This window comes from Lipotes vexillifer, unplaced genomic scaffold (genome assembly GCF_000442215.2).
Source record: "Lipotes vexillifer unplaced genomic scaffold, Lipotes_vexillifer_v1.1 scaffold1492, whole genome shotgun sequence".
NCBI lineage: Eukaryota > Metazoa > Chordata > Mammalia > Artiodactyla > Lipotidae > Lipotes > Lipotes vexillifer.
The window spans coordinates 404,666-417,948 of record NW_006769666.1 but is presented as its reverse complement, the minus strand read 5'-3'; the positions used below and the strand labels follow the sequence as shown (position 1 = coordinate 417,948).

The 13,283-nt window shown below is 45.9% G+C and overlaps 1 protein-coding gene across 1 annotated transcript in view; it reads right to left on the bottom strand.

The window, feature by feature from the left end:
- Positions 1-13,283, bottom strand: part of DGKD (diacylglycerol kinase delta) — a 109,398-nt gene that overhangs the window by 76,403 nt on the left and 19,712 nt on the right. Inside the window, 2 exon segments of the mRNA XM_007445732.1 lie at positions 1,104-1,184; positions 2,720-2,830. Coding sequence (XP_007445794.1) covers positions 1,104-1,184; positions 2,720-2,830 — 192 coding nt within the window.

The following is a 13,283-nucleotide window of genomic DNA, read 5'->3' as shown; positions in this document are numbered from 1 at the left end:
CCTGCTATTAGAGTCATACCTTACACGTGAGGCTCTAAAGTCAGCCCCCAAAGCCAAAACTGTAAAGTCATACAAGAAATGCTGTATTAAAAAATGTGATGAACACTTAGATCAATTAACATGGGGAAATGTCCACCATAAATTGTCAAGAGAAAAAAATAAAACCAAACGTGTAAAACAAAAGGATCACTACGATCTCATGTTATATGTGGGTAAAGACATAGATATTTAGACATAAAGATAATCACTCTAAAGTGAGCAGCTGGCTACCTCTGGGTACTGAGGTCACACGATTTTATGCATTTAGAACTTTTGCAGAAAGTACAACATAATTTCTATAAATGTGGTGGGGGGAGGAGTTTTAAAGAAAAATATCAACATTCTATGTTTTGAGGCGGCTGAATGATGGCTGCTTTTTAAAAATATAAATGTATTTATTTATTTAATTTATTTATTTTTGGCGGTGTCGCGTCTTCGTTGCTGCGCGGGCTTTCTCTAGTTGCAGCGAGTGGGGGCTACTCTACGTTGCGGTGCACGGGCTTCTCACTGTGGTGGCTTCTCTTGTTGTGGAGCATGGGCTCTAAGCACGCAGGCCTCAGCAGTTGTGGCTCGCGGGCTCTAGAGCACAGGCTCAGTAGTTGTGGTGCACAGGCTTAGTTGCTCCGCGGCATGTGGGATCCTCCCGGACCAGGGATCAAACCCGTGTCCCCTGCGTTGGCAGGCGGATTCCCAACCACTGCACCACCAGGCAAGTCCCCTGATGGCTGTTTTTTAATTGCTTCAACATTTTCTGTATTTTCCAATTTTTCTATAACAATCATGAAAAACAAACCTCTGTGCAAAACTGTTAAAGAAATGTAAACTACAACATGTCTTAAAAATTCATTTGGTCCCTCCTGTTCTTTTGTGCTTAATGTGCGAAATTCTCAGTTATTCTCCAACCATAGTATTATTTTGAACCTTAAATTCAAAATTTACCAGGAATTGTTCCAATCAGAGAGCAAAGGATGAAAAATCTGAACTGCTCACACACATTTGTTCAAATTAAACAGGAAAAACAAATATGGTGAAGAATCAAGAAAGGTGTGCGTCCAGAGACGTACCGTAAAGCTGTTGTTGACATTTTTGGTGCTGGATTCAGCCACGCTGGCGTCTGTCAGGTCCACCTCATCAAATATGATCGACTGGAAAGACACAGGGACTGCAGTCAGTGGGGGCTAAGGTGCCCACTAAGGTGCCTCGACCCCAGGCAAGCACTTGAGAACTCAATGAACGCTGAGTGAGTTCACCCTACCTGCTTCTGACAAAGCACCGAGCTCACAGGTATAGCTCAAGACTTTTTTTTAGTCCAGGGAGTTCCCCAGTGATTGCATTAATGGAACCAAAGGAGGAGTCCACCTGAGAGGGCAGGTTCCCGACTGAAGGTCCTCTGTCCTTCCGACTTTAGTTTCTCCACCTCGCACATTTGCGGAGAGAGGTCCTGGCTAAAATAAACAATTCTAGGGGAAGAGAGACTGACCTAAATAGAAGGGACCCAGCCATGAAAGAAAACAAGGGAGCAGAGCAGAGCGAATCTAGTCCTGGAGAGAGAGACAGGCTCCAGAAGAAGGGCTGGGAACCAGGCCTGAGACGCCCCCCTCCCCATTTTCCTCTCCTCTCTCTCCCAAATCCCCCTGTTCATAGCCCTCACCTCCTGTTTACCTTTCCGTCCCCTCTAGGAGGAGGACTCCATCAGGAACCCCTGGAGGAAACGCTAATAAGTTAGAAAAGAGACTCAGTCTTCTAAGTAACTCCCCCACCCCTCCAACTAAAATAACTGTAAGGGTTTGTCTTTTTTTAATGAAGGATGTGGTCAGAACCCTATCTAAACAAGTTACTCTGTTCAATTTCAAATTTTAATGCACTAACTCACTAGGGATACATCTCAAAATGTAAATTATTCAGATTCTAGATTATTTTTAATGCCGAAATATTAGTATTGACTGCAATACTGATACAAAAAGACTGGTATTCAGAACACCAAAAACTAGGTTTGCAGACACGCTAGTGTTTGAAGTGTATGACCCCACAGTCGTCTAAACTGGTCAGTGACTCAGGGACTCTCAGTGGCTCCTCCTCTGTCACTGGCATCTGCCTGGTGATTCTAGCTTTAAATCTTACACAGATGGCACATGGGAAGAAGGATCATGGCTAGAAAGCCAGAGGCAATCTCTGTTCACACACCAAAAAGCCCAACACACTTTAAAAATACTTTTAGTTAGATTCACAGGTACATACACTCAACTCCAAACTCATCAAGTTGTATACATTAAGTATCTGTACAGCTTTTTGTAAGCCAATTATACCTTACTAAAGTGTTTTTAAGAAAAAGATATTTAGGCCGTAATAAGAGATTTTTAAGCCAGTTACCCCCGATTTTTCTGAAAAAAAAAAAAAGATATCTAATGGTAATGTGGTTATTTCTGTGACCTTTTCTCCTTTCCCCATTGGTTACACATGACATTAAAGAAAAAGAAAATGAATAAAAAAATCAATGTTCATAAGAAATAAAACATGCTTGAGACAGATAAAACCCAGCACCCTAGAGTATTACAAAACTCGCTCAAAATAACAGATCTAGAATCGAAGGTTTTTCCCAAGATGAGGACGCAGAACCCAGTCTCTCCCTGCAGCTCCTCAGACAGTTTTCTCTCGTTAAGTTTCCTCCTCTGCATCTCACCTTGGCAGTTTTTGCATAGTACAGAGTTCGCCCTCGAAGCTTAAAGTATCTCCTTTTTGATCGTTGGAATGAATTGTTCTGTTTGGTCAGCATCCCCTCTTTGATGACGGTCTGAAAGCACAGAAACGGATTCATGAGCACGTGTTTTCGCGGTGCCGTGCGCTTGTCCACTGACTCCAGTGCATTTGTGTCTCTAATGGGCCGATGACCTAACAGAACTATTTCACACTCTCCCCAAACCCTGACCTATGGACAGGCTGAGCACACAGCCCGGGAAGGGTGACACAATTCTCCAGGGGGCGATGGCGTGCCAGAGTGGCGGGGGGAGGGGCATGGGGGTGTGTCAGAGGCCCAAGGTGTGCCCTGCATATGCCCCGGGGTGGGGTGGGGGGGTTAGCAGAAGCGGGGCGCAGGACCACCGTTAGTGGCCCCGGGTCAGTGCTCTCTCCAACTTCAGCATTTGGTATTTTTCAGCTATTCTTGGCCCCGTCTCCGGGTTCTCTGGCCTCCTGCCATTTCTCAGGATCCTGTTGCCAAAACTGTCGATGTAGGTTGCTATGGGGTTCAGTGCAGGTCCAGGCCTGCCCCCTTGGGCCCTCACCCCTGTTCACAGGCTGGGCATGTGCGTCTACCCACGCTGTAACACAGAGAAGAGCCACTGCCAAAGTCACTAAAACTCCTCCACCCCCAAAATCTGACCAACCCACCACCAAGCAGGAGTTCAAAGACAATCACGAGGTGAACAGCAGTCCACTCAGCTCAGCTCAATTAAAGCCAAGAATGGGGCATGGCTTCTCCTGAAGCTGCTTCCCGGGCACTTACCAAACGGGAGGAGGGAGCCCTACACACCACTTACAAGTTAAAAGTTCAAGGACCTACATGCTCATTAGATGTGTTGAACTACTCAGAGCCACTAACACAGTCAAAACTAATAAACAAGGTGCCCTGAAACAAGTACCTGGCTTCCAGCATCTGCACACACCTCAACAAATGTCCATTCTACACGGAGGCCCACCATGCGATGGAGGCAGAATGTATAAAATTCTGTTCAAGGACAAGAACATGGGTCCAGAGAAGCTTTTGTTTAATTACCCAATCCCCTACAGCTCTGCACTTCAGGTAACTTTTTAAGTAGCTGTACAAAGCACTTGGGCGTCTGTGGCCACTTAAGACGACATATGATGAAACAAGACACAGAAACCCTACGTCACCCCAATGTGTCAGAGGCAAGAGCAGATGTCTGTGCTGCCTGGTCCCTCCATCATCCTGCTCCTAACAGGGAGGGAGTGGAACCCGCGATGCACTGATACCCCCCCCCCCGTAGAAGAATGCTGAAGACAACCCCCTACACACACCACCAGCATCTGGCTGTGCACCAGGACCCCACCCGTGAGAGCCCCACGCTCCAGGTGTCCTGGGAGGCCCTGATCCCCCCCCCCCCCGTAGAAGAATGCTGAAGACAACCCCCTACACACACCACCAGCATCTGGCTGTGCACCAGGACCCCACCCGTGAGAGCCCCACGCTCCAGGTGTCCTGGGAGGCCAGCAGCACTGCTCCTCCCCTTATCCCCGCCACACAACGTCCTCTTGGAGCTTCCTGGGCACAGTGGGCTGCACATGCCAGCTTGCGACCCCATGCTGAGTCTGATGGAATTTGCGCAGTCAGGGCTGGCCCAGCAGCACAAAGAGCAACCATTTCCAATTCCCTAGAGAATCAACTCTGGGGGTGGGGGGAAACTACTGAGGAACCGCCCTACTCATTCTGTGGTGTGCACCTTCACCTTTACTTCTGAGGAGGCCACCCACTGTTCTTCCAGGTAATTAAGGAGAGAGGAACACATCACCCAAGATCAAGGTAAGAGACATGTGCCGATCCAAGGCAGAGAGAAAGTCCCAACCTCTGGTCCCAGGAGCTCCTGCAATACAGAAGGACTGCTAGGTTGTTTCCTAAGATTCTTTTCAGACCCAAGTGCACATGGTGATGCTATTTCAATGTGCTCTTCAAAGACAGGACAGCTGACTGTGCCCAGCAGAGCAGACACAAGACGCCTGCTCAACTCTCCAGGAGAGCCTTTCCTCTGGACCCCGCAGGACCCACTCACAGACCAAGTCACCTCTCCTCGCCCCCAAACGTCTTCCTTACCTCTGCAGAAGTCATCACTTCCACCTCTTTCCCAAATGCAAATTAAAGAAAAAAAAAAAAAGGCACCAAAACCAACAAGCCCAGACCCAGAAAAGTTATAAGAAGTTATCTTTAAAGGATAAATGCTATTTTTCTTGCATATCCCGCTACACATGTCATACATAAAAGAAAAGCAGAATTAAACCAAAATCCACTCACACACACACACACACACACACACAAATCTTTCAGAGAGCGGATGAGAGCTGCGATCTTGGGCTACCCAAGGAGAGCTGTTGCTCTATTTATAGAACAACAGTGCTCAGAAAAAGACTCTGGTGGGTTTCGACGGAAAAGGCTGGGGAAAAGATAAAGACCAGTATTTCTTTGAAGCTTTCTCAGAAACTGCATTTCTTCTCCTATTCACTGCTAGTGGAAGACTATAGATATGCTGCAGAATATTTTTAACACTCAGTCAAAAGCAATGCACTAAAAGTGGTCAAGAAAAGAACACCCCTGACTAAACTGCTGTGCTTTGCATTTGGCAGCCTGTAAGCAGCACCCACAGGAAACTGCTCAGCTGGCAGGGCTCCTCCTCACGCCCACCGGAGCAGAGAACCAGAAGTCCAAACCCAGACCCAAGAGGGGCTGGTCGCTTATGCTGGTCAGCCAGGCTCTTAGAATCATTTTGTCAAGTTCTTTGCACAAATGACAGGGCCAACTCTGTCCTTCAAGCCCATCCGGGGCACCTTCATTACCATCAGGGACAAAGGACAGATTTGCAACACACACAGGCACTGAGAATCCCAGCGGCAAGTAAGTGGGAAGTGGAGCATGTGGCCCCCCTCCAAACGGAGAGTATGCAAATCCCAAGCTGGGCTGCGGGATGGAAGCCGGCAGGGTATTCAGTCTGAGCCAAAGCCGCCCACTGACTGACAGAGACACGCCCAAGCCACAGGTGAGGCGGCCCAGGCACCTGCCACAGGCGAAGCTCGCGTCCTAGTCATCCTGCTCAGGAGCAAAAAACGGAGTAAGGCAGCTCCGGAAAGGCCCTTCCGAAGCCTGCAAACTAGTGGGCAGAGAAGCCGAGGTCAGGCCTGCCCTGCTGGGACCCTGTTCACCAGTCACGGGGGAGGATGACCCCTCTCTGCAAAGGCAGTGGAAGCTCCTGCTCTCACCCTCCCTTCGTGCCCTCCCCAGACAGGCAGCAGCAGTGGCTCAGAGGGCTCCAGGGACAGCTCAGACCAGAGGAGGACAGAGGACACAGGACGCCAGGGAGGGAACAATTCCCCCACAAGGGAAGGCTTCCCAGTGCAGGTCTTAGAAGATGAGCAGGGGTCTGAGCAGGCCAGGCAGAAAGGTCCACAGCCTCCTACAGGCTGCAGGCAGAGCCCAAGAGGGCTGGGAAGGTGGGCAAAGGGCCCAGATCACTGACAGCCAGACCTCCCAGTCACAGGGCCCCCAAATCAGGGGGCGGTATCTCAGGATGTACATTTTACTTAAGAAAGATGATTTTGGCCACAATGTGGAGAAGAGGGAGTGGGGATGAAATGAGGAGGCAGGCAGAACACGCCAGAAACTTATAAGATGGCAGCCGACAGGAGCACCTGGGAGGATGAGGCACAGTCACAGGCATGAGAGTGTTTAAAAGAAGACAAACCATAGACGGCGTGAAGGGGATGACCCCGAGGGGTCTCCTGGGGGAGGATGTGGCCTTCGTTTTAGACGTGCTGACTCAGGACGCCGGAGACACCTGGGGGAGCTGAGTGGAGGGCCAGCAGCAGATAATGCAGTTGGGGCACAAGATAAAGTTTAAGGGGGAGACACCTCAATGAAGTCCCTTACAGGGAAGGAGTGGAATGAGAAGAGGCTCAGGGAACTGGGAACCCCAGGACACGAACATCAGGTGCAGAGAGGAGGTGGGAGTCCAAAACGGAAGACAAGAAGGAAGTGGCACAAAACCAGGGGAGCAGATGAGAAAGCACCGAGAAGGCATCGTGGATGACATCTGCTAAGGGCTGAGGTCGAGCGCACGGGCGAGGTCATCAGTGGGGCCCAGGAGGAGCCAGACGAGAGGTCCGTGAGGAGTCACTGAGGACCCACCGCCGGAGCAGACTCTCGACCTGACCCAGGGCAAAGCCAGATCAAAGGGCAATGAATGTGACCCGGATGGGAGGAGGAAGCAAAGGTGGTAGGTTGTTTTGTTAATTTTCATGTTTCTTAACTTTTTATCAACTTGGAATTGTACTGTACATGAACTTCCTATTCCTTCTGTCCTAATGTGTTGTCAACAGCCTTCCGTATTTAGTAAATATATTTTTGTCTGCTACAGAGTATTTCACTGTAGTGATGTGCGTGTATCATTCAACACACTCCCACTGCTGGAACATTTAGAACGCTTCCTGCTCAATATTATCAACAATGCTTCAAAGATTAGGGCCATAATGGAATATCCCCACATGTCCTGAGCCACTCCTTAGAGCAAAGTACTAGAAGTAGAACTTGGGGATCCAAGCCCAGAAACAGATGCTCACAGGTTTGAAAGCGTGATGTGTGACAGCAGGCTGGGGAGAGAGGGGACTAGTCAGTGGAGCTGAGACATCAGGTCATCTAAGGGGAAAGGTGCAATTGGTCCCGTACCTCACACACCACACAGGAATCACTTCTGGGTGGCCTACAGATTCAGTGCAAAAGGAGAAACTTTAAAAGCTTCAGCAGACAATATAGGATAATTTCTTTATGACCTTAGAACTGGAAAAAATTTCTTAAATAGGATTTTTAAAATACTAAACATAAACTATAAGATTGCTGAAACCAACTTTATTCCCACTGAGAAACTCTGGCCATCAGACACCTTATAAAGAAACAGAAGAGAGGGGCTTCCCTGGTGGCGCAGTGGTTAAGAATCCGCCTGCCAATGCAGGGGACACGGGTTTGAGCCCTGGTCCTGGAAGATCCCACATGCCACGGAGCAGCTAAGCCCATGCGCCACAACTACTGAGCCTGCGCTCTAGAGCCCGCATGCTGCAACTACTGAAGCCCGTGTGCCACAACTACTGAAGCCCGCGCACCTAGAACCCGTGCTCCGCAACAAGAGAAGCCACCACAATGTGAAGCCAGCGCACCGCAACAAAGAGTAGCCCCCCGCTCGCCAGAACTAGAGAAAGCCCGCATGCAGCAACAAAGACCCAACACAGCAAAAATAAATTAAAAAAACAGAAAGTGTTGCTTTAAATTTGCACATCACTTGAAATTTTCATGAGCATTTTTATATCTATTTGCCTTCTTAAGAGAACAAACACTTATGGTCTATGAGACAGACACTAATATTCTGAGTGACAAATAAGAAAACTGGTCACTGAGTAATTTGTCCAAGGTTAAACAGCTAACAACAGACCGCAAAAGAAATGTCAGGCCTCCTTACTCTTATCTCAAACCTCCTTCTAGGGCTTAGGAATACCGTAATAAATAAACAGGAAACAACCAGAAAATAATTTGCTCACAAAACACAGGCATGTACAGCATACCCAAGACCAATAGATTATTTTAAACTCTGACTAAGTGAGTGCCCACCGTATCTACCACATACATACAAGTCATTTTCACCTTTTAATCCTCACGCCGACTTTGGAGGCACGTAGTAATATTCCCATTTTATAGACTAGGAAACTGAGAGTCAGAAGAATTAAGTAACTCACTCAAGCTCACATAGCTAGTAAATGGAAGACCTGAAATTCAAACCTAGAACCTAGTCAGGCCAAAAATATCTGTTGGCAAGTCTATGACCCTCCATCATGAGGCTGTGTCCCTCGCCAGATCAAGAGAGGCCCAGGGGCTATGGCTGTCTTATTGATCTTATTCATCTTAATTACCCAGTGCCCAGCACTGAGAATTCTGAGGAAACTTTCTGCAAAATATCATAAAGGGCTAATATCCCTAATCTATAAAAAGGTTCTTAAAAATTGAGAACTAACAACCTGATAGAAAAATGGGCAAAAAATATGAACAGCCATTTCACAAAAAAATTAAGATAGTACATTTCACAAAAAATAAATTTAAATGGCCCTTAAATACATGAAAAGATGCTCGACCTAGCTCATAATGAGAGAAAAACAAATTGAAACTAAACTAAAATACTATTCTCACTATCAGATTGGCAACAACAAAAAAAGCCAACACACTCTGGGCGAGACTGAAGAAACAGGCTGGTCCGACTGCAGGATGAGGTAAACCTTGAGGACCAGAATCTGGCAAAACCCAGCAAATCAGACGTGCATCTACCCTCTGATCCAGCAAGCCCACTCCAAGGAAACTATCCCACAGACACTCTAGCAAAAATATAAAATGAGGTTTGTGCAAGGATATTTGCTACAAAATATTATAGCAAAAGACTGAAAATAATCCAAGTGGTTGAATAAACTAAGGTACACTCAGGAAACAGAATACTACACCATTGTAAAAGGAATGAGGAAGATCTTTATACAGCTATGGAATGATCTCCAGATTATATTAAGTGAAAAAAGAAAGGTTCAGAACATGTATGGAGTATGCTACCTTTTGCGTAAAAAGGATATTTGTGTGTGTGTGTATAGACAGGAATAAAATTAAAAGCAAATATGTGCATATATTATTTTTAAATTTTCAAACAGAAACAATGAAAGAATAAACCAAAATAATAAAATAATAAAAATGGTTACCTATGGGGAAAGAGAAGGACAGAGCAGACCAGACAGGGGAGGAAGGTACATCATCTTAAAAAGGACTCGCACAGGAGGGCAGCCCCTGCAGGGCAGCAGCACCTAGGGGCGCTAACACTGGCCCACGCCCACGGCTTTCCAAGGCCGGCCCCACTTCATCCACACAACCACCTCCTAAGGGGGGCACTGCCAACATTCCCACTTCACAGAGACAGGCAAGGAGGGGACGGCGTCGGTACCCGTGCCGTGCCTGCTCTGTGCCAGGAACTTAGTTCTCATCAGTATTTCATCCAGTCTTCATCACCCTGTGAAGAGTTACTACACCCTTTCACTTACAAAGAAACTGAGGTCCAGGGAGGACCTATGTCTGCAGAGAAGGGTCAGAGGTGGGGCTTCAAACCCAGGTGTATCTGATTCCAACTCTCTCCACACTTCCATATTGAATGAAAGGAACCCACTCTTCCAGGGTGAGCACACGGCCAGACGTGCATGTCTCAAGGCACAGCCATCTCCCCTACCCACAAGGTTGGCCTCTGAACACACGCGGAGGCTCAGTTAAGGCACCAAAGACTCACCCGGCCTCTGGGAGCCTAGACAGTAAAATCCATCTCCCCACGGACCTGTGGAATGAAATGCACACTTTGTTCCAACAAATATTTACTGAACACTTAATGCAAGCACTGCTAGGAATATGATGATGAAAAAGACAGGACCCTTGACCCTTAAGGAAACTGCATGCTGGTAGAGGGATACTTTTACAAAGTAAAAGGGACCCTTAGAATTTGCTTTTTAAATGCTCAGAAAGAAGCAGGGCTCAGGGCTGGGGATAGATGACACAAAAAAGGTGCAAGGCTGACAACTGTTTGGACTGGTGATTAATTAAACTCCTCTCCCTACTTTTGTGTATGTTTGGAAATTTCCATTACAGGGGTACACACAGGGTGCTCTGGAAACTCAGATGTGAACAAAACACAACAGAGGCTTGAACGCAAGGCCTGAAGCTGCTACCTCTTAGGCTAAAGGCAGCCACACTGCCTTACCGCAGTTTCCTGATCATGCAATCCCCCCCAGAAGGTGCTATACAGAGCGGAAAATGCCTGAGAAAACAGCTTAGACACTGCAAAGGGCTACACAAATGTAAGACAGTACCTTAACCATCATTACTCAAATTCCTCTTCCCTGGGCACACGCTCAACCCGCTGTTCCCTCGCCCATTTTCAGACATTAGGTGGAAATAAAGTCCAGCGTTAAACAGCCCAACTCGGGGCTGACGGGCTTCCTGGAGGTTACTTTTTCTTTACTTGAGAACACTCAAGAGTCCAGCCACTGCTAACACCTGACACTAACATCCTGAGATAATATCCTTCCAGTATGTTTTCAGTATATAAATAAAACAGAAAAGTGGGGTTATATAATGTACAGATTATTTAATAACCTGCTTTTCCAAATGATACATTGTGACCAGATCTGCTTTTATTTTATGTTTTGTTTCTCTACAGCCTACTTCTACTTCATTTATTTGGATGCTTAAGGACGCTGACATAATTATGAACAAATCTAAGAAACTGAGTGTTTCATATATCAAACTGTCTCAACCGAGCTAAACTGTACCTTATTTACACCAAGACCTTGAACTCTCTGCTTACATAAGTTTAGATTTATTTTCAACACAAGAATTAAAAGTTTAAACAAATGGGAACATAACTAAAATGTTCCACATAATATACACATTTATTAGGATACTATGAAATTTAAATCCTGTGTTTTCACAAATCTGGCTCCTTAAATTTAATCTGTTTGACCCAACAGTTCAAACTGTTCAGCTGTGTCTTAGGACATTCCAGAGAAGCAACTGAGGGCAGACTCATCTCCATCTTCTACTAACACACAGCATCCGTGGCAAGACAGACGCTCTTACTGTAAGGAATCTTCAATTGAAGGGTAACATGTTATGCTTTTTTGTTTTCTTTAGCAGAAAATAATAATGCTCATTTTAGAAAATGCAGAAAAGAAATAAAAATAATCCCAACTGCACCACCAGCACAATCCCTGACATCAGTTTGGAAACTCTCACCTCCCTGGCACACAGCTGAATGTCTATACACACTCCCTCTCTGATTTCCCAACATCACAAAGTACTGTCCAAAGTACTGCTTTCCTTCATCACCTGAATGGCTGATGAGGCCAAGGGCAGCTCCTTGCTCTGCCACTTCCCGGCTGTGTGGCCTCGTGCTGCTGGGTGCCTCAACACCCCCACCGCAACCTGCGTGCAGTTGTGAAGTTCGTAAGGCCACCCACGCACGGTACTCAGTGTAGGACCAGCACCAAACAGGTGTCAGCTAATGTCGTTAACTCACTGAGTTGTTAAACTGAAGTGTTTCCGGGTTTGCAACTCTTTATATTTAATGGTGCAATAAACATGTTGCCCATGATGCTTTTTCATATTTAAGATTAGTTCTTCAAGGTAGGGTCCCAGCAGTGGAATTACTGGGGCAAGGGTTTGCAGTCTCTTGGAGTTTTTCACTGTGTCACCAAATCGCTTCCCCAAGTGGTTATACCCACATGTGCTGCCAGAAGGCAAAGCAGCTACAAGGTTTCTATAAACAGCAAAATCCCAGCTCATACACAATACTGGTTAAATACAAAAAGACACACAGAACATATTACAAGTAGACTGTAAAAAAACACTTAAACGATTAGACTCACACCTCAGTCTTGACAAACCTGGGTCCTCTTAAAGTACGTGAAAACTTTGAGCCACCACAGAGAGAATGGCGATAAAAAACAATTTCCCAGACTTCCTTTTCACTCAGCTTCTGAGTACTAGTCCATCTTTATCAAAGAGTTCAAATACAAAAACTATCAAATGGGATTGGATTTAAGGAGGTGAGTATTTATTTCACATCTTCCCAAAGCACAGAAAGAACTGAATTCACTCTCAAATGTGAAATGGCGAAGAGTTCTATGGCAGTAAAAATTCTGAAATGCAGATATTTCCTTTTAAACCCTTTAAAAGTGTAAATGTATTATAATCATCCATAACAATAATTCTACTAAGAACCACTTTACTGAGACCAATCCAAAATGGCTGAGACTTCCCTGGTGGTCCAGTGGGTAAGACTCTGCGCTCCCAATGCAGGGGGCCTGGATTCGATCCCTAGTTGGGGAACCAGATCCCACATGCATGCCGCAACTAAGAGTCCGCATGCCACAACTAAAAGATCCCACATGCCACACGAAGATCCAGCACAGCCATAATAAATAAATAAACAATAATTTTTTTTTTAAATGGTCAAGACTACCAACCAATCCTAAAAAGTTCATTAGCTAGTTTTATGTATTAGAAGGTACAGAGCTTCAGAAGCAGAATCCAGTTGGAAAAAAGAGGCCCTCTTCAACCAACGGTGCTGGGACAATTGGATACTCACATACAAAAGAATGAAGGTGGACCCCTACCTCACACCATATGGAAAAATTAACTCAAAATGGATCAAAGACTAAACATAATAGCTAAAACTATAAAATTTCTAGAAGAAAACTTAGGCGTACGTATTCTTGACCTTGGATTTGGCAATGGTTTCTTAAATATGATACCAAAAGCACCAGCAAAATAAGAAAAAATAAACTAGACTTCATCAAAATTAAACTTTTATGCATAAAAGGACACCATCAAGAGTGAAAAGAGGGCTTCCCTGGTGGCGCAGTGGTTGAGAGTCCGCCTGCCGATGCAGGGGACACGGGTT